Below are 21,560 nucleotides of genomic sequence, written 5' to 3'. Positions count from 1 at the left end.
TTGTAAGGAAAAAGCAGAAAATTATCTTAGTGGTATACAACAGTACCTGGGCATGCTTGTCATGTGACTAATTATAACCTGAATTTTGAAGTATTTTAGTGTGCTTTTTTGTAACAGAGATGATGTCTATGTTCAGGTAACATGTTGCGAAGAAATATATATATTTTTTAGAGAGAGGTATGTGCATTATTGTTGATATATTATGTGTTATTGTGTTTGTTGTATTTGTATTGTATACCCATAACAGGACTAAAATTTGCTCGAGAGCAAATTTTATTTTACAAAGTGATGAGCATAGTTTTTTTGTTGTAGAGAAATTAAACAACTGACCGAGAGCAAATTTTAGTCCTGTTATGGGTGTGTATCTTTTTTTTCTGTAAAAATTCTGTAAAACCAGCACCATGGACAGTAACCATACGTCACATTTTTTAGTCTAAAAGCATATTCACACTGATCCAATTAATAACAACAAAACTGACTTATTTAGAATGTATGTATTTCTTGGCGTTTATTGGATCAGTATGAATTAGCCTTTACACAACAGAGTTTGGGTAACTTAAAAACAGTGGACAGTGTGAATATTAACCAATCCCTTACAAGCCCAAGAGTAAACATGTTGATATGATTACGGAATCTTTAATAGGTTATTGCAAAGTGTTTATTAATCAACACCTTAACCATGCAATGACAAAAGTTATTTTGTATGTAAAGATATCAGACTTTTTGAATTATTTAACTTGTAACTTATGACCACCACAAAATTCTGCCTTATCCACAATTAAAACATAGTGTGAGAGAATTCATCCTTACTCATCTCAGTTGACTGTGCAGACAGACGGATGCTGCCCACTGATTAGATCTGAATCAAATCCAAAAGCAAAATCTGTTTATTATGTCAGGTTGGATGAATTTGCTAACTGGAAGGTGCACTGGCATCATAGTGGGGACAAAAATGATACTTTATTGGCTTATGTATTTGGAAGAAACTCAGGTTATTATCCTCTGGCTGTGGGGTTGGCTGTGTGGCCCATCACTTGTCCCCTCATAACATAAAATCTATAAAGCTGAAATTCATGAGTGCAGACTGAGGGACATTTTCTTCTTGTTATGAAACACCTTTTATGTACATCTGAGCCTGATTTGTTACTGTCCTTGCACCCTATTTAAAACAATGATTTGTAACTGAAAACTGTAATTGTGAATAAACTGAACATACTATTTCAATTTCATTTGACTATTTTCAACAATTTAACCTGTTTTAAAGAGACGTGCATTCAAAACATAAGTGCATTGTCATTATTTTCTTGCTTGTTAAAGATAATATTTGACCGATTAATTTCTTGTTCAACAATACAACATTGTAGTTTTACCTACACGATCTAATGGCATTCGTATCTTGCTAATTGTGAATTCATACGATCTGCCTTCGCGTCATTTACAGTTACACCATTAGAGGTGCGGCTTCGTTATTGTTTTTTAATAATCGATTCACGTCGTACAGATTTATTCGAATTAGTAAATGAATTGACTTACGATTTTTAGTGAGCCCAGGTAAAGGTTTACCCATTCCATATTTTTTTACTCAACGTGTAAGATTCAATATAAACATTTGTTTTTGTTTTGAAGTTGACATGTTTTTAATTCAAACAGCAACGTGTCTCAAACAGCAAATTTAATTCAGAAATCACCCCAATCCCCTCCGTAATGATTCTGTCAAGACAAGAAAGATAGAATATAATTCTAAATAAATAGATGAAAATATGTTTAAATAAAGCCTATATGAATGTTACAGATAGATTTGTAATAAATTATGATATACCTGCCTGACATTATTCATTAAATAAAGGTGAAATGGGAGTTGGTTTTGCAATGAAGTTAGAAAAGTATGGTTAGAATGACGTATGGATTTAGCATATGAAGTATAAAACAATTAACAAAGCTTAAATCTTAACATTAACCTATACACATTTTGCCAATATAGACAGAAGGGCAGGCACCCTCAATGCATTATATACATCACATCGAATATTTATATTGATGCAGTTTTTAATTGATAAAATAGTACATCAAACTCACTTTAACCTCTCTGTCAACTAACCTTACATAAACAGATAGAGTTATTAATATTGAAAATAAATGTCATGAGTTTGATTTATTAAGTTTGTGTGTGACCAATGTCAAGAGTTCTCCATTGAAACTGTGAGGTATTTATATTCTCTGTCTAACTTTAAAATAACGTCGAGATTGTGACAGATTGCTCTTGAATCGTGAAATCATGAAGCACTTCTCAGCGGAATCTAGCAGCTGTCACCATTATTATATTTCAATACGTGCTCAATATAATGAGGTGTCAAGGTAGTATAATAATTATCATCACATTGCGTTTCTGTAACTCATTCAGAAATCCGATAAATCCATCTATTATGAACTCTTGTGTGATATCATGTCTGTCGTAAACGCCTTTGTGACGCAACACTTGAAGATACCTAACCCCACAGCAGTATCTAAACCATGCTCATTCACAAGAGCTTGATCACGTTGCCTTTTATCGCATCTAATTAAAAACAATCCCCAATTATTGTTTCGACAATAGTATGGCGCCCTGTCTCCGCGTCAGGAGATGTTTACCAAGCGCATATGAAAGTGACACAGTCCATCATAAAGCTGTAATTTTGCTTTGCTTATCAAGTTTTTCATTTTTACCTGTTTATGTCATATGTTGCATTTCAGACAAAGGGTTAACTCTATAGATAATTAATTTAAGTAATAAATGGTGCTGCTGTATTCTGGGTTGTCAGCAAGTTGAAACTGTCTGTCAGGTTTTAACAGGAAAAGAGAAGCAATGCGTGAGCGTTTTCTGCTCGTCAAATAAGTTGTGTGCCAGATGACATCAACGTGATGATGTATAGGCCAAGACAGCATTAAAAGTTTATTACTGGAGATGCCAAAAATAGCATGCTTATCTTACTGTCGACATTTTTCCTTTACAAAATGCATATAAAAATGTACATCGGTTTCACTATATACTTCAAGGTGTGAATTGTTTTTTTAAACCATAATGTTTTGACCGTCCCCTCCAGTTAAGCAAACCCTCTCACTGGCAGTCAACCGACAGCTCTGCCGTTAAAGCGAGTGAAGGCAATTTTCAAGGATAATTGCGAACACGTTTTAATACATATGCATGAAAAACATGTTCTTTTTTCATAGAGGGAGAGACTTTAGCGTGCTTATGCAATTGATTGAGGGGGTGACCTGCTATTCAAAATGTTATTTGAGAACTATCAAAATGTGCAGACTTGCAAATTGCCCAGCTTGTAGCTGAATTACTACCTCATTCATCATCATTATGGGTTGATAAGTTAATTTAACCGTTTCATTCTGTCTTAATGAGCTATAGTTAAATTAATGTCACATAATATATGAAAGCAACATTTGAACAGAAGCGTTCATTTGAGACAAACAGGGGCGGCCATAGTTTCATTTGATGCATAAATCTCCTCATCACAGCCGGTGCCGATGTTAGCACGACCCCATTCCCGTCTGTTTCTTCGACAATGACGACAGAATTTAGCGAGTATGACTGACCATACTCGAGCAATTTTAAATATAAACTCTGTCAAATATCTCTCATCATTTTTTTTCATCAACCAATAGCTTTTGTACTGATGCTTGCTTTAACGTTTAGGCCTGTAATTCATACGGCATATGGTGTGCTATTTACATAATGTCTTCAGGACCCTACCAGATTAAACTTGTAGGGCGATGCGCTCGTTAGGATGTTGAAGTAGGTATCTTATGGATCGCCTTCTCCGATAGCACGATCCGATTTTCGGAGAATGCTCAAAAACGACGATTCATACAGCGGCATATGCCAAGTGTTTTGATTGCAAAAATAAAGCAGCACGAGTACGTATCTATAGCAAGACCGGTGGTAGGCTTCTGCCAGCAAGTCCTGTTCGCAGCCAAGTTCCACCTTAAAACAACAGAGTGTTTTGGCCCCACGTGCTCCCCGCTTGCAGCTCGGATTTTGTCCTCCCCGCAGCAGCTGTCACCTCGCATTACTCGCAGTCAGCTAAATGAAACATTATTCTAAACATATGCATCGTAATCAGTTCGGTCACACTTACAAGAACACGCGTTAATAAGGCAATCAATCACGGTGGAACAAGCGAGTTGTTCTGCAACAGCTCATAAACAGTGTGTAATGAAGAATTGGAGGTTAGCATGACACGCGCTGATCAGATAATCAATGTCAAAGATGCGATGAATGTCAGTAAATGCAGTTTTTATGTCGTTTCTATAAAATCTCCAATTTACAACAAGCAGTTCAATTACCCAGAAAATACAGTCAATTAAATGGGGGTGATTGGACAGTAGCGGGAGCATCATCGATCTTTGCATTTCTATCTCGGCGGTGGACATTTAATTTGGGTTTTCTATTAGCACCGAAATAAAGAAAATATAAAATATATTAAACAAGCCGCAGATTTATTTTCTTGTCAAAAGCGATTCGCCTAAAGTGACAGACAGTTTGCTGCATTTTATGATGAATTCTTTTTTTCAGTCCTTGCACATTGGATACCAAACTGATGGAGTTATTGTGGCCAGTGTTTTTCTGCCCTCTGTCTTCTTCGCTTTGCCTCTCCATCTATCTCAATGCCTTTGTTGTATGGGTTGTAACCCTCGCCTTGGTAAAGAGCATAACGAAACATGGCGATACATCACACTCGCGCTTCGCCTCTAATCCCATTTCTTTAATGGGGACGTTCAAAAAAGAAAGCAACTTATCTCAAAGTCCCCGGGGAGTGTTCCAGTATATATTTAACCAGGCTGCAATTAACGACAGTATCAGCTTGTATCATTTAGAGGTAATGTAAAAATAATGGTAAATTATAGGGCCGGAATGACCCGTGATCGCAGACTCCCTATTCCCTATAGTTTTAGTGTCGTTGTAATTAATGCGAGACTCGCTAAGGAGCAAGAATTAGTAACAAAACTGCGCTTTTGAATGTGTTTTTCGTTGCAGCGCTGATTTGAAAAGAAATAGCCTATTGAAAAGTTCTTATTTACAGTAACAATTTGCTTTTAATTTTATGAAATAAAGAAACTAATTTCGTTGTGCTTATTTCTGTTTTAAACAGGACTGCACTATAAACTACAAAAGAAATTGAGGTAAAAAAAATTGAATAATATTAAATGAAACGGCCACATTATTTACTCGCGCTCGGTTAATACTACACATACTCTTTGCAACATGCAAAATGATTACTATATCAACATTTTTGCGTTTTCAATATTTATTTTCCAAGAACAAACACCATCAATAAATAACATACTATACATTTTTATATTGCACATTTTTCTCAAGTGAAAATATGAAAATTCATACAGTCGGTAATATGTAAAATACAGAGACGTAATGTACAGAGTCATGTATCACAGCGACCCTTGGGAGAGAGCAAAACACTGGGATTTCAGTATTCTCGTTTACTGAACAGACTGCAGCCAGCCCCGCGCATCCACTCAGTAACATTTAAAAAATCTTTCGTTTGAATCGGTAACATCAACGTAATATGTTTTATATACAATGGGTGTAAATGCATTTTGGCTCGGAAAATGCTTTGAGGCCTGTGCGTCAAATTTGTTCAGTGGTATGCTGAAAAAATAAAGGGGTTTGTGAACCTCCAAAACAACGATGTTATCCTGAAATAAATAAAATAAACATAAAGTGAGTCACACAAATTATAAAAATATATAAAAAGGCATCTATGTCGGATGGCAGTCAAAAATTTTGGTTTCGTAATATTTAAACGAGACTATGCGTGTTATGATAAAATATATCACCATACTGTACAAGTGCTTTTTTGATATTTTGAAATTGCGGTTTCATGTGAAGCAAAATTCCTCCCAGTGACAAAAATATGTATGCAGACAGAAATGCATGAGCAATTTGTCTGAAGTTTGGGGTTGTGTGGATAATCCCATTATATTGTGAGTGAAGAGTCTCTACTGGGAGTATTATGGAAATATCGGTTTGGATTTAATGAGACTGCTCGCATCAGCGGAACATCTCAGAGAAAAAAAAGTGTACCCAGGCCGGCCAACGCTCCAATAAGATTGGAAATAGGACTCGGTGGAAAGGGGATTTTTTAAAATTTCCTCAGGTAACGAATACCACGTTTAATACTGTACAATCTACACACCAAGAACAATGCGAAATGCTCAAGGTCTTTTATCTATCTTGTCTAATGACTTCCCACAGCGGGTTGTTATGGTTTGACAGCAAGTCTCAGAACGGGGAACTTTCTTACATTTCCACATTCAAAGGAGGTCCATCAAGGTACATGATTGGCAATTTTCGTCATAATCTTCACATTATTAACACCAGAATTGACATTGTAGAAGCAGTGCGGATTTTGTTTGGATCAGGGAGAGTCCCTCGAGCAGCAACACTTTGAGAACAGCATCATTATTTTTGCCTGGTCCTCTTGGTAAAGTGGCACATCCAGTGTATATTCTCTATACTGCACTGTATGGTCTAATCTCATAGAAAATATATCTTTGCATACAGATAAAAATAATAATAATAAATAAATAAAATGTGCTACGATTTGAAACAACAAAAGAAAAAATAAATGAACGCAAAACGTATTTACTTTTGTAACACTGCATGTGTTTGAAGGCCTTCTGTATTAATTTTGTTGTATGATTTTTCTAATTCTGGGCGTAATACATTTAAGAACGTTTTGCCAGAAAAGGGGAACCTATTTTTACATGTGCTTCAAAAATGTTTTATAGTGCTAAGCTATCTATTGAGTGCGCTTTCTTCTCTCTGGTCTGGTGAGGGAACCGAAGTTTTGCTTAGAACCGCCGCTGAGTATGGCAAAAATCCGCTTTCGGACCTCTGACCGGTCGCCGTACAGGTGAAATCAGAGCCGGCGCTCCTGGAGCCCAGTGCGCTGGCCGCCTGACTGCTGTGGCAGCTGAGACACGAGCACGGTCCAGTGGCCGACGGTGCGCTTACCGCCGCTGCCGCCGCAGCAGCCGCCGCTGCTGCCGCCGCAGAGCTGTTTAGGCCTGGGGGTGACTGGTATAGTCCTGGGTGTCGGAAGCTACACAACAGCTCTGGACGCGAGTAGGGATGAGAGAGAGCACGGAAGGTATCGAGGGGACGAATAGAGGTAGCAAAAGGTGAAGATGCGGCTCCTGAGGCTGCTGCCGCAGCAGCTGCTGCCGTGACACCTACATGGGGGTAGTAGTGTAGTGGCATGTGGGAATGGAAAGGGTATGGCAGACTTCCAGTGGCGGCTGCATGCGTCATCATATAGGTGTAGAAGCTGGGATCGGCGGGATGTGGCCAGGACATGGCTAGGCGCTGCCGCTTGTCCTTCATTCGCCGATTTTGAAACCACACCTACACACATTCACAAAGCACACAGGTAACAATTAGGAAACAGGTGAGCAGTGGCCAGAAGCGAGATCAAAAATAATGAATCTAAACTCGTGCTTAAACCGCAGCGAAAACTACTTCAGGGCGTTCATTGGCTAATACAATATTTTACATTTCAAGAATTTGTAGCCTTAGAACCCCATTTGATTTGTGTGGCTGAAAGGTTACACGAGCACAGCTAGAGGCAAGTTTTCTCCACAGATTGAAGCAAAAACAAATATATTTTTCATATTAAAACAGTTTAATACATCACAAGTTCAATTGTATGAGCTATCTAAACAAAACAAATACATATTAGAGTTTAAAGAAGGACATGCTAAATTTGATAAATTAGAAACGTCTGCATGAGGTATATTTTAACGGGATATTTTAAAATCGTGTTATGCATTTGCAGGTGCATTTACGATATTTGTGTTTTGATTTAAAGCTCTCTGACCTTTATTGTGGTTTCGGGTAGGTTTAGCGCCGCGGCCAGTTCACATCTCCTGGGCCTTGAAACGTAGTTTTCCCTGTAAAATTCTTTCTCCAGTCTTCCAATTTGTTCTCGGGTAAAGGCAGTCCGATACCTTCTCACCTGGTCCGCGCTCGAGCTGCTGGAGTTACCGATGGAATTACCATTAAGATTGGAGAGAGACGATAAACTGTTCGAGGTTCCTGAATTACTGTCCGAGTAACCTAAACGAGATAATGAAAGAAAGGCACAAAATAATTGCATTTGTAAGTGACGATAATTTGTAACAAACTTATAATTCATCACGTGAAATTGCATATTTTCCTTGCAACGGGATCATTTTTATTCGCCTCTGAAATACAATGTAAAATTCGGAATAATTGTACACCCAAAATGAAATCCAAAGAACATCAAAATTGAAAGGCAAAAATCTCTTCTAAATAAAATACATAATTTTGACTTTAAATAAATTAACCTGAGACATCGACGTTTTTTTTTTTTTTTTTCGGATTCTAACGGCATTACAAAAAAATACATTTCTATAAAATATAGGAACCATAACGATTTGTGTATTTACTATACCTTTGTCCAGAATCGAATATTTATAGAGCTAAATGAAACAATTATATGGATCAAAGTTTCTGTGTAAATCGTTGTACCTTTGCTGTTGTTTTCTTTCTGCTGGCTGACGCTTCCCGGCGAACGGTGAGACGGGCAGCCCACCTCCACATCGCTGTTCATGTCGGAGTCTGGAGAAACTTCGGGATAGTGATTCATTTTCTTCCTGCTTTCAGAGGAAGAGATTTCCATGGATGAGGTATTGTCGCTGCCGTGATGGCTTCCGAATAGGCTGTCGATCTCGAATTTTCCTTTGCTGGGGATATCTCCGAGATTGCCATGCAGAGAGGCGGAAGTTATTCTCGGGCTGAGGCGACCCGATGCGTGCTGAGAATTTTCCAGGGCCTCAAGAACCGCGTTCCCGGCCGACTCAGAAAGGTTGGAGTGTCTCTTGCCTGCCACTGGACTGTGTAGTCCCCTTTCCATCAGAATCATTTCCTTTCTTATCCTCTCCATCATGAAGTCGTGCAGAAAAAATCCAAAGTCCCAGGGCTGGTGCTCAGATGACTGGTGGCGGATCTAATCCGCATTCAGTTCAGCCGCCTCCTCTAAATAATATAACACCTTTATGAGCTGGACGCAAAAAACAGAGGGATGCCGGTGTGGGCAACGAATGACTGCTCAAAATGACCCGAGCATCCTCTCCGGTCCAGAAAGTCATTCATCAAAAAGTGGTTTGTGCCTTCGTCGTTAAAGGTGCGCGTGACGCGGTTCGAATGATCATTTATTGTAACAGGTTTATACGCAAATAAATAGGAGAGAGACTGACATCGGCCCTTGATCGGTATATCCAGGTGGAGAGAGAGAGGAGAAGTGAGGAGAGCAGCTTCAGATCTGAGTCTGTTTTAGATGGCTCCTGGGGTTGGCCTCTGGGGTGAAATTGACAGTCTGATTAATAAAATGAGCGCGGCAACATTTCCCTCTTCATTTAGGAATATCATTATGCTTTGATTCTCTATTGTTCCTTCCTTCTGTTCTGGCTCTCCTGCTCCCTCTCTCGCTTCGGGTTTCTTCTTTTTCTTTCTTTGGCGATTATTTCGTGCAGACGTTTTCGAATGAGATGCATTAGTTAAAGATTCTGTTTTTATTTAATTATTCGTTTTCCACGTCCAGTTTGAAGATGCGAACGCGAAGACGATTTCAGAGTTTAATCACAAAATAAGAAACGCACGAAATCTTTAAAAAAAATTTTTATAAAAACACATTGCAGTGATATCCTATATAGCAGGCGATATACAGTACAACATTTATTATTTTACATTTATTTATTGGTAAATTAATTCTTTATTTTATTACAACCATTATTGTCTATTGTATCAAATACTACTGTTGAAATACTGCAGACATTTTTCGTCACAAAATCTTTTCGTTTAAAAATGGCAAGGTTATTTCATCACATGGCTCTAAAAAATATTACTTGCAATAAGAGATTTGTTTTAACGAATGTTTATATTTTATGATACTTAAGGTATAACCAAAAGCATGCAATAAAAAAATGTATCTGTCATTTTTTTTTAGGATTTTAGGTCCTCTTTTCAAAGCGTAATCGGTCTATTTATTTGTACCAGCATAATTAAAGCATTGGGCATCTTAATTATGATTAATGACGAATATACAGACGCACACGAAATAAAACACGAATGTTTTCATTACACGGTAATATATCGAGCACAAATGCACAAACGCGAAATTGTCTAGTTTTAAGTTCTTAAAATATTTTGTCATTGCATCTCTCTAAACTCTACAAAATTAGCAGATCTGGCCATTCCTAGAATAAGTGATAATACACTCTATGAGACTACAGTCGATGCTCTCAGATCCAATGTGCGCGTGAGGGTGTGAGTAGTTTGTGATGGCGAGGTCAATCTGTCGCTGCTCTTCTGGTGAGAGAGAGAGAGATAGAGCGAGTGAGTAAAAGAGCGTAAAACTGTTTTCGCGTTCTTTGGCGCCCTCGCCAGTTTATCTTCAGGCAATACAACCGATCGAGTGCAAGGACTTTAAGACTGCAAATATTTAGTTTGAATTGTTCTGATTGTTCTGATTCTTCCATATAGCTTACCCCATTCTCCAAATTAGAACCTATTGGGACTAGATTATGATAAAGGAGATGAAGAAAGAGTGTGATGTAATTACTTCCAATTACTTCGAAAAGTACAGAAGATTACAGTCTGTCATCCCAGAGTGATTCAATGAGGATGCTATCAGTTCTCTATGTGGACCATACCTTCTGTTCTAGTGCTTAATGTTGGTTGTTCGTACAAAAACGTATACAGTTAATGGAAAAGAATGTTTTGAAATTGGAAATAAAAGCTATTGATATTTTATAGGATGACAACTCTAAAACTATTATGTATGATCTCTTTTCCTTGGAATTTACAAATGAACGAATCAATTAGGCATTTATATAGCCCTTTATTTTGTTGTACACCCAAAGTGCTTTACAATCCTATGAGGGGGGTCTCTCCTCACCCACCACCAGTGTATAGCATCCACTGTTCGTACATGATCCCAAAATCGTAACATTTTCTTAAAAGTGTTAAATGGGAGTTTAAATCAGCAAATGTCATTAAAACCATTTCAGGGGAATTTGTACTTGTTGACATTGTCTATCTGAGTATGACGAATTGGCCCTAGATACATTTGAAAGTCAAATAACTGAAACGCCTTTTTCCTGTGGTGCTGAAGAAACAATAACATTATCTTATTCACATGTTTATCTAACCGCTGAGCTGCATATGTAAATGAGCATATTTATATAATCTCATTGCTGCAAAAAACTGTAAATGGAAACTAGGAAATTATCGTATTGGGCCAGATTAATGCCATCTGGTGAAAAAAAAAAAAAAACGACTATTAAATCATTTGACAATAACAACAGCATTCTTTACAAACAAGTTGTTTTAATTCCATCACAAGTTATGTGATTTTATCACAAGTTATGCATTTTAAATGTTATTTAGACTTTTAAAATGGTATTTGCCAAAATTTAGCGCGGTTTTATATTGTGCTTATGGTCAATAATTACAGGGTCTTATTTTAAAAAGAATTATGTGGATTTATACACACATTATTAAATTAAAATTAGATAATATTTGGACAGAAAACATCGGCTGTTTACTAGAATGTGCTCTTCAGCTCTTGCGTCCTCGTGTTCTTGGTCTACCTCATCATTAACCGTCAAAGTCTGGTCCTACTCAGGAACAGAAGAACAGAGAAGATATGAAAATACCTGGAACTTTTCTTGATATCAAGGATGCATCAAATGCAGAAGTCATTGCCATGCCTCCTGAGTTCATTCTTCCAAGGTTGCATGGCAAAATCCGGTCTTCTAAGATATTTTACTATTAACTGAATCACAATAGGCCTATTTAGATTGTGTTAACACAAGGTCAAGTTTAATAACAATATTGCCAAATCTCATTATAATCACATTATGAGGGTGCATCTGTGTAAACACCATAGCTTTCTTCTTTCATCAGATGCTTCGCTTTGTTTCCAATAAGACTATTAAGGAAGGCAAAACAGGTCTCAAGAATATCCTGTAAATTTCAACCATTCAGATGACAACTGATTTATTCAAATTTAGATTAATTTACTATATATACGTTCACACTTCCATCAAAATCAGATTTTTGTGCATATGTTTTTGCATAGTGTGTTCAGCACAAACGACATGGAATCTGATCATTTCTGTTCTGATTTGAGCCACTCTACAATTAAGTTCTGAATCAGATACTGGTCTGATGTATCACAATGCGACCTCAGTATAAACAGTCATATCAGAATTTGTGACATAAGACTTTTATTGTAGATAAAATGTGTCACAATTCGTCACAATTCTGCGATGGTTCAAAGCTTCATGTGCTGGTGATGTTAATGCCCCATGCAGGTGAAAAAAATGCACTTCCATTATGTACTTAAAGTGCTCGATTTTCGCACACTAATAAAATATACTTTTAACATACGATCTCTGTATTAATTTGTTATACTTGAAGTAAACTTGAACACACAGTTATTTGGAAGGATGGGTTACTTCAAGTGGTACTATATATTTTTTAAAGCAGAGATAGTGTTAAAAGCATATTTTAGTGCATATAAATAGTGTCTCAAAATAGCACAGTTGAGGACACTTATATTATGCAATTTTAGTATATTAGGTGCAAAATTATTGTGTGAAAATTGAACACTAAGTACATTACAGAAGTGCACTTTTATCACCTGCCAGCTGTGTTGCCCTTAAAGTGCATGGTAAAGTTGTGTTCTACTTCATTCTGCGATGCACAGACCAGCTGGCACGCACAATAAGTGCAGACTGCTCCAGGTATGCTCCCAAATTGCACCACATAGTCAAACACACCCGCTGACTTGACCTTCATGCTTACTTCCATATAATAGTGTGCTGCATGTCACGTGTTATTGTTCATTTATGCATGCAATTCAGTTTATGACCATGACAAGTTCAAACTGGAAACTACATTTACATTTAGGCTATTGGCAGACGCTTTTATCCAAAGCGACTTACTTTACTTTATCCCATACATTTTACATAGGTATTTGCAATCCCCTGTAATCGAACCCACAACCTTGTGTTGTTAAAGCAATGCTCTAACCACTGAGCTACAGGAAAGCTGTAGATAGACTAATATCTAGGCCACATTCTCAAAAATATGTGAACAGCCAAGCAAAAAACAAATGAGTTCTGAGCAATAAATCAGAAATAAGCATAAGGCGTATTCATGTTTGATGTCTTTTTTGACAAAAAAAAGGTTGACAGGGGGCACTTTTTTGGGAAAAATAATAACTGGCAGCATTGTTGTTACAAATAGCAGCCGACGGCGTCAGTAGTCGAGTGCAACAGTAGCTGTCTGTTTACCGGTACCTGCTTCATGCGTAAGCTTAGGAAGCTGACCTCGCTGCCCGATCAGGCAATGACTTGGGAGGCAGCGTTTGTGCACGAAGACAAGGAAGCTCAGAGAAACAGATTCAGACAGGCTTTATAGGCAACATAAAGGAATTCTATTTGAATCATAAATGGCGAGTATCTTTGCAACAACCAATTACATATTTTAAAAACTACAATGCAAATTTCTCACAAGAAATGCAGTCAAAGGTTATTTAAAGTAAAAATTAAACTTCAACTGGCGTTTCAGCCCCAATTGTATTTTACCGAGTTCAATCCTGCTCCACCAATCACCTTGATTGAACCACGCATTTAGTTTTGTTGTTATTATGTTGTGGAAATGACAGTTCTCGGTACTCGCTTGTCATCCGTCAGCTTTAAAAAAAAGACACTTGATGTAGGTTTTCTTTTCAACTTTAAACAATGCTTTGAACTGTAGAAAAAGTAGGCAGTGATGGTGTTTAAAAAGGCTAATAGGATCTTCGAAAAAGATGACAAATGTGAATTTAGGCTAATCTTGGCGGATTAAACGCAGTAAAATGTGTGTGTGGGTCTTTAAATGTTTAACACACATATGGACCTCTTTGGATGACGTAAACAACGCTGGTTTAGAAGAAATTCCTGTTTCAAATACATCAGAATGTTTTTAATATTAAACAAATATCTTTAAGATTGAATTATATATGTAGGTAAATTTGAATATTAATAATAAATAAATAAATAGTGCTGGGCAATGATTAAAATGTTTAATGTTTAAGCACTGCTATATAAACAAAAGTGCAACAAGACTTGGCTTGCAAATACTTTAAACAAATAATGTGCTTTTTTACATCAGCATTTCCTTCACATAGCAGCATTAACAATTTTAACTTAATATATTTCTTGTAGATCTCAACTTAAACATTAATGTAATCAAATTAAATTTAAAAACCAAAGCTATGTGCCACTGCCAGGGCATTAACGTTCTGTCTAGTTTGATATTGAATACAAGTTATAATGATTATTGTTTTATTGCTCAATGCTTATACATAAACTCTCTTTCAACACAAAGTGTAAAGTGTACCGTAGAACTAAATTGTTGCAAGCTACTTCTTTCTTAATCTTATCAATTCATAAAAGTAGAACACAATTCCTTTAATATGAGTGAGTGTTTTGGGCCCGTCCTTTGTTGTATGATGAACAATATATACAGAGATCTTTATTATGCTGCTGCCCTTTTAAAGGGGTGATATGACACGGGTATAACTAATATTATTATTTGTTTTAGATGTAATGCAATGCATTTACACGATTGAGGGTTTAAAAACGCTGTATTTAACTCATTCCGTGCAGGTTTGTGTCTCATTTTGCCCAGCCTCTCTGAAACGCAAGGTGTGCTATGATTGGCCAGTTTACCAGTGCATAGTGATTGGTCAATTACGGCAAGCGTATGATGGAAATTTAACTACGTTTACATGGACCCTTTTTAAAAATGGGAATTTCGACGGAATTTTGTGTTTATTTGTCCATTTCGGAGCAAGAAGAAAACTCAGTTTATACACATGCAACATGCAAATGTTGCATAATACATGCAACACATTTCGTTATCGTTGCTGTTTTGTACCTTAGCCGAGACATTTTTGTATTTTGCAGGCTGTTGATTACTGTTAATGTTAAATCAATAACATTAAATAAGCCTCTTACACCCTCGCATATTATGCCTTTGTCAAGGGCACTGATAGATAAGCGCATGGCTAAAGGAGGGGAGACAACACCCTGCAAACCAAAGGGTTCTTACTAAAGCCAGCATATTTTTTTATTGTTTGCAATAAAAGCTTTCTAAAAACCGCAACTGTCTGTCAAGACACCAGGTGTTCAGTGGGTGCTTCTCAATGCTCAAAAAACCTCCAGCCTGTGACCCGTAAACAAATCAAGCTCAGCCATCTTGAAGAACATCTCACCCTTCCGTCTATACCAAAGGGCGCTTCCCAATGCCCCAATCCCTTTGAAGGGTATATCTTCCAGAATGAGAGCTTCGAAGGGTTAAAGGAAATAGTGCACTAAACAAGTTTCTTGAAGTGGCCTTCTGTGTCCACATCCTTTGCCCATAAAATGGAACCACAGTCATGCAAAGAATTATGGGGGAATGAAGTCAGTTGTACCCTTCAACTTTCTTTCCTGAGGGCCCTTTGAAATGGCTGGTTTTGTGCACTTTGGTTTAGAATGACCCCTCAGGCCCATTGCCCTTGAAGGGGTAGGGCTGTCTCGGTCCTCTTTTGGTTGGAGGGGCAGGGGTAAGGGGAACGGCCACATAGCCCTTCAAACGAAGTTTATTCGGGACCTCACTTCAAATGAAGGGGTATGATATTGTCCAACAAGACTAGTCACATGAATATAATGCTAGTCTTTTTTTTTGCATTAATAAGGATTTAACAACTAATTATAATTTGTTTTGTTGCATTTAATTGTGTGTTCATATTCATGTTTTTGAATACTTGAAATGTAATATGGTGGCAATGATTGTTTTCAATCCAAGTGTGTTTTGAGGGATGATACAGCCTATTTGAAACACACGGCCAGCATGGAATGTGCAGAGGCTTTCTGGGAGGTCATAATGTGAGAATAAACAGGTGTACCTTTGTGGCAGTGTTTTGTTGACTGAATGTAAAGCACAAAAATTATCCTCCCCTTCACATCATCACATCTTAAAATAATAATAAAGTAGGTATATGGATGAACTAACTCAAGTATGTATTTAACTTTATTTTTAAAAAAAATGTTTTATCTTTAATGCTCCCTGCTCTTTGATGATAGAGCATGAACAGTGAGGATGCTCCATTTAAATTGCCTTGTTTCCTCTGTCCTGGCGTCTTTTGCATCCTTTCCAAGCATCCTGAGGGCGTGGAATTAAAGGATGACCCAAAAATGAAAATTCTTTCATCATTTACTCACCTTCGAGTTTTTCTAAATCTGTATAAAAAGTGCTCACCCCAATTGACTCCCATAGTAGGAAAAAAACAACGGTAGTCAAAATTGCCCAAGAACTGTTTGCTGTCCTAAATTCTTCAAAACGTCTTCTTTTGTTTTCAACAGAACAAATATATACATAATTGTTTTTCTACTATGGGAATCAATGTTTTGGTTATAAGCATTATTCCCAAAATCTTTCTCTGTGTTCATCAGAACAAAGAAATACATTTTTGGAATAACTCGAATGTGAGCAAATGATGACAGAATTTTCATTTTTTGGTGAAGTATCTCTTTGAGACATGAGAAATCAGGCGAATACAGGAAACCAGGGGGCACAAATACGAATTAAGAAGCCTTCTGGGTTTTCTTTCTGTCTGGTAATGTGTTTCACTGTACAGAGATCAACATCTTAAAAGCAATGGGACAGTTTGTTCTGTATCGTTTTGTGAAGCTGCATGTATTACCACACATTTGAGAAATTACGTCCCAACGTTTTAGTACTTTGTCAAGAAACGTACATACAGACATGTTTTGACAGCGCTAGAGACAAAACTCAGGTTGTCTGGTTCCTTTCCGGCTATAATTTTTAATTTTCGGGGCTCATTTCAGCTCACAGCTGTTTCTCGACGGGGCTTGCTCACAATTCCAATGACGAAATCAAGGGTGAAGAAAGGACAACACTTCTTACTCTTTTTTTAAATGTGTTTGTTAACTCTTTTTATAAGAATTGATTTATATTCATATCTACAGTGTTTATTTTGTGTTAATTATAATATCCGACATCTGAGTATGTGGTTACTTTGATCGTGTCTGAAGTCTATATTATTATTAACTATTTTAGAATAGCATTAAAAGTGCTTCGAGACCTTGCTTTCTTATAGATCTTATAGTATGATCTTATAGTGCCACCTAGTGATATAAAGATATTACTGCAGTCGGTTCAGACGCTCTCATCGTTTGGAATAGATTGATTGTCAAATTATTTTCCTCTGCGTACTTTGTCGGTTAACGTGGTTATGATTCAATAGGTTATTGAATATATCCAGAAAACAAAACAAAATGATTAAATCAATCAAGTGTTGTTTTTTTATATATTCTTAACAACCAGATGCCTTCAAATGAGATTTAATCTGCATTGCAAAGTTTTGGAAATACAGAGTACTTTTTAGATGCCTGTTAGAAAAAACGTATTAAAGCAGATCAGAATTTAAACTGCATTAATAAAACTATAGAAACTACAATTTCAGGCAAATCACAGTTCGTAAACATAAATCCATGTTACAATGTGGTGCTGTTCAAGTTCAGCGTTAGCACGTCACATGGGAATCGCCAACCAATCGTGTTCAAAGTTATCTGACCTATGTAATTATTCCGGAAAATAAACATAAAAGGGTTACTGTCACCGAGATCGGCACTTTGCGCACGATGTTTTCTTGATTTTGGACATAGGCGATGAGTTGAATAACCAGTCATATGCGATGTGCAAGTATGGAAGAAAGGGGATTAGATGGGGAATTTAGAGGTTTTTACCCGTCTGCCTTCGGGACGCACACAACCCAGTCCTCCTCGGAAACTCTAGTGTACTCTGTCGCGGAACGACCGACTTTCATAAGCCATGAGTCTCTCGCGCCATACGTTTCTTTCCCGACGAATACCAGCGCCACTGAACCAGTCACTTTTGGGTGTTTCTTTAGCAACAGTTGTAGTGGTTTTAAATGGTCTCAAAACAAAGTGTTTCAACCCAGTGTCATGAAGCAAAACGAGAATCGTCTTGTTAAAGTACAAACTGCCCAAAAACCCTTGGATATGACAGTTTTCAACAGTTCAACGCAACAATACGGAGAGACCTCGTCCAAGCCGAAGGAGTTCGCTTTTTACCAGAGCTACACAGGATCCCACCCAAGAGTTTCTGGTTATGTTGATTTACCTGTTGTTCACAGAGCAGTCAGCCGAGACCTCATGAGGCAAGACGCTTGTTTGTCAATGGATGGCCACCGGCAGTGGGACTGGTCAAACAACTGGAGTAGTCAAATAAGTAACTTTAAAGACCAAATCAACCAGAACACTCATATCTGGAAGTCTTCATTAACAGGTAAGTTGGGTCTAGTTGTTCTGTGAATCACTCCTCACCTCTCTTTATTAGGAACGCATAAATGTCCTGAGCACCCTGAATATGTACAAATGTGACCTTGTTAAATCCTGACTAAAGTCTCTAAACCTAATTTGAGATAAAAAGTATAAATGTTTAGTTTCGACCATTAATTTGTTTCGTTATGATTTCAATCTTTGACATGGTCTTAATCGATGTTAAATTCGTTGGTTATATTTACATCAGTATGGAGAATATATAACAGTAAATAACAAAAACTGATTTTAGTTTTAGCTGGGTTTGATTTTGGCAAGGTCACAAATCATTACCCGTCTAACCCATTGATGGAATAAAACATATCAAGTGTTGTCATGTTTTGGCAAATGGTTTATTCATTCAACGACGACTGCATATAAAATGTCTAAATATTGTAAGGCCAATGTAAAAATCGAAACATGTATGAGCTATGATATGCGTTGTTTTAATCTTGTTTTCCCACTTGTTTAATTGCCGGATCATGTCTGTTCTGTCGTTTAATTAAAAAGATAAATTAACGAATTAATAAATAAATAAATAAGATAAACGCATAACAAGGTGCTGAAAAGGTTCTTTGCAGAGACTCTGCAATACATTTTCCGTTCCTTATTGAAACCTTTTCTTCATACAGCCGGAAAAAAGATTGTATTTTTATGTGTAGAAGCATTCACTTCAAAAATGCTGGATTTTCAACCCACAGCTGTGTCAAACATGGACAACCCCAAAGGTTGAGTTCGATTGACCTAGAAAATGTGCACATTTCACCTAATTACTGGTTTATAACAGCTCAACATTGTATATTGTTAAGATATTTTTTTTTGAAAAGTAAAGAAAATCCTACCGTTCACTACATTTTTGAAGTTGTTTAATTATTGAGCATGGAATGTCTTTAAAACGCCATGGATTAAGACATGTGAAAAACACGAAAAGACCTTGTTACAGCAAATCCAATTAAGAAATATAATCCAATTTTATTTTCTCAGAGGGAACAGCAGTGAATTTTTGTCAGCGCGGGAGAAAGAAACGGGTTCCTTACACGAAACTGCAGCTGAAAGAGCTCGAGCGCGAATACAGCAACACCAAGTTCATTACAAAGGAGAAGAGACGGCAGATCTCATCTTCTACCAACCTTTCTGAGAGACAAGTGACTATATGGTTTCAAAACCGTCGAGTCAAGGACAAGAAAATAATACCTCAACTCTCAAAAGAATTTGAATCTTATTAACATTGTTATTATATTATTATTACATATTACAGAGTTTATATCCATGTGTATAGTTATATTACAGATGTTGTTAGGCCTATACCTAGGCTGTTTAGCTATAAAAGAAGAATATCTTGTTTAATCAAACATTTTATAATGCTTTTCAAATCTGCTGTAAAACGACAGTTTTTTTGTGCTTATTTTAAATTAGTTAATAATTGATAATACTCAAATAACCACGTAATTTACAGATTTCTCTTCTTTCATTATCAGAATGTATTTGTTTGACGATATTTTACAACAGACTGTGTGATAAACTTTATGCATACAATTGTGTAACATCAATGTGAGAAAATAAACTCTTTACAAAATGTAATGTTTTTTTAAAGATATCTTTGCCGATATATATATATATATATATTTACAAAATATAAAAGATATTATTTATCAAAAATAATTTGTTGTTTTTCGTTAATACTAAAACCGTGAACACATTTACCATTACGATGCTATGTATTTGCATTAGGCTAGTTGTGTTTTAAATTTTCTTACGATTAATGAACATTTTAAAAGACACTTAACCACTGAATCAAGGTATCCACACACACTGTTATTTTTTATGTCAAATTCAGCCCAAAAATATAATAACGTGTAATTTATCATGTTGTTTTGTATAATTTCTAAATTTTTGATTATTTTGGACTATATATATTTTTTTAATATATACAATTGATATATAATAGAAGTATCGTTCAAACATTTTAAAACCTCTTTCTGAATTTTTGGGTCTTTTAAATGACCTTGAGACATAAACATTGTCAGACTAGACCTTGACTGAAACGAGCCTCATGAATTAGACTTCCCGCCATGAAACTCGCCATCTATCGGTTAGCATGTGCCTTGCATTAAGCCTAAATTAAAACTTTCCTACATCCAAAGGATTTTTGTGATTTGTGCATAGATATATTTAGTTTGGTAGACTGAGGTATATTAATTCATGTGTAACAGGAAATATAAAAACGTGCAGTATAGTGTAGTGATAAAGCTAGCAAATTGGTCAGAAAATACTTCCCTCGAAGGGCTAAAAACTCGTAAAACAGGCAGAAGGGTTTAACAACTGTCCTCAAACTTAGAAGAAAACAGTATTTAGCTTTTTCCTTAATACGCCAGAATCCTTTTAAACCTGATAATTTAAAATAAAACTTACATTACATTCAGATTTTATTAAATGGCTATTATTTGCTTGTCTAATCAAATGCACTTGAACTTGTTTTTGGTTACATCTTTGTGTGGACTTTGACCTTGATCTATACTGATATCTAATGTCGGTGTCATTAGGACGGTGTGTATGGATTAAACGAGCGATCCGTTTGAATTGCCCACCTGCCTGAGAACGTGAAACAGTCTAAGAAATCTATTTTAAAGGTTTTCATTATTTTACTGCATGGACTCGTAAAAGTGGGAGGTTGTGCTGTCTCTGTTTCTTCCGGAGAAGGTTCTTCTACAATAGTCATTTTCCCTACACGTTCAAATGTGTTCTTTTAACCCGATTTAGGATCATCTAGCCGAACCTTGGAGGTAAGAGAACCAACATAAGATATATTGGCCGCCCAGTTTCCAGACTGTAGAGTTAAATTAGGATACATTGTTTTAATAAAAAATGCCTTAGAAAAACTATTTCTGGTGTGCATCTTGAGACAAATCAATGCCTCTGACCTTTTTTTAAGAAATTAGAACATTCACGTTGTTTTTATGAAAATGCCTAAGAAAAACATAATTGGTGTGCATCTTGAGACAAAGCTATGCCTCTGACCTATTTTTAGAAATTAGAACATTCACTTTTTTATTTATAAAAATGCCAAA

The 21,560-nt window shown here is 36.6% G+C and overlaps 2 protein-coding genes across 2 annotated transcripts; one reads left to right on the top strand and one right to left on the bottom strand.

The window, feature by feature from the left end:
• Positions 1 to 6,805: 6,805 nt before the first annotated feature.
• On the bottom strand, positions 6,806 to 8,978 carry evx2 (even-skipped homeobox 2). Its single transcript, XM_056755662.1, has 3 exons — positions 8,561 to 8,978; positions 7,887 to 8,125; positions 6,806 to 7,414 (listed from the first exon to the last, which is right to left on the bottom strand). The coding sequence occupies exons 1-3, from the start codon at positions 8,976 to 8,978 to the stop codon at positions 6,806 to 6,808; spliced, it is 1,266 nt and encodes a 421-aa protein (XP_056611640.1).
• Positions 8,979 to 17,776: 8,798 nt separating this feature from the next.
• Positions 17,777 to 19,899, top strand: hoxd13a (homeobox D13a). Its single transcript, XM_056755571.1, has 2 exons — positions 17,777 to 18,460; positions 19,477 to 19,899. The coding sequence occupies exons 1-2, from the start codon at positions 17,842 to 17,844 to the stop codon at positions 19,716 to 19,718; spliced, it is 861 nt and encodes a 286-aa protein (XP_056611549.1). The 5' UTR covers positions 17,777 to 17,841; the 3' UTR covers positions 19,719 to 19,899.
• The last annotated feature ends 1,661 nt before the right edge of the window (positions 19,900 to 21,560 follow it).

Source organism: Triplophysa dalaica, chromosome 8 (genome assembly GCF_015846415.1).
Source record: "Triplophysa dalaica isolate WHDGS20190420 chromosome 8, ASM1584641v1, whole genome shotgun sequence".
NCBI lineage: Eukaryota > Metazoa > Chordata > Actinopteri > Cypriniformes > Nemacheilidae > Triplophysa > Triplophysa dalaica.
This window is presented reverse-complemented; position numbering and strand designations above follow the sequence as displayed.

What these genes read in the sequence shown, in the direction of transcription:
- evx2 (XM_056755662.1), bottom strand. Translation starts at nt 8,978, where the DNA reads ATGATGGAGAGGATAAGAAAGGAAATGATTCTGATGGAAAGGGGACTA. An exon ending in GAAAGAAAACAACAGCAAAG is followed by an intron (nt 8,126 to 8,560) that starts GTACAACGATTT and finishes TATCTCGTTTAG; the next exon opens with GTTACTCGGACAGTAATTCA. An exon ending in TACCCGAAACCACAATAAAG is followed by an intron (nt 7,415 to 7,886) that starts GTCAGAGAGCTT and finishes GAATGTGTGTAG; the next exon opens with GTGTGGTTTCAAAATCGGCG.
- hoxd13a (XM_056755571.1), top strand. Translation starts at nt 17,842, where the DNA reads ATGCGATGTGCAAGTATGGAAGAAAGGGGATTAGATGGGGAATTTAGA. An exon ending in CTGGAAGTCTTCATTAACAG is followed by an intron (nt 18,461 to 19,476) that starts GTAAGTTGGGTC and finishes TTATTTTCTCAG; the next exon opens with AGGGAACAGCAGTGAATTTT.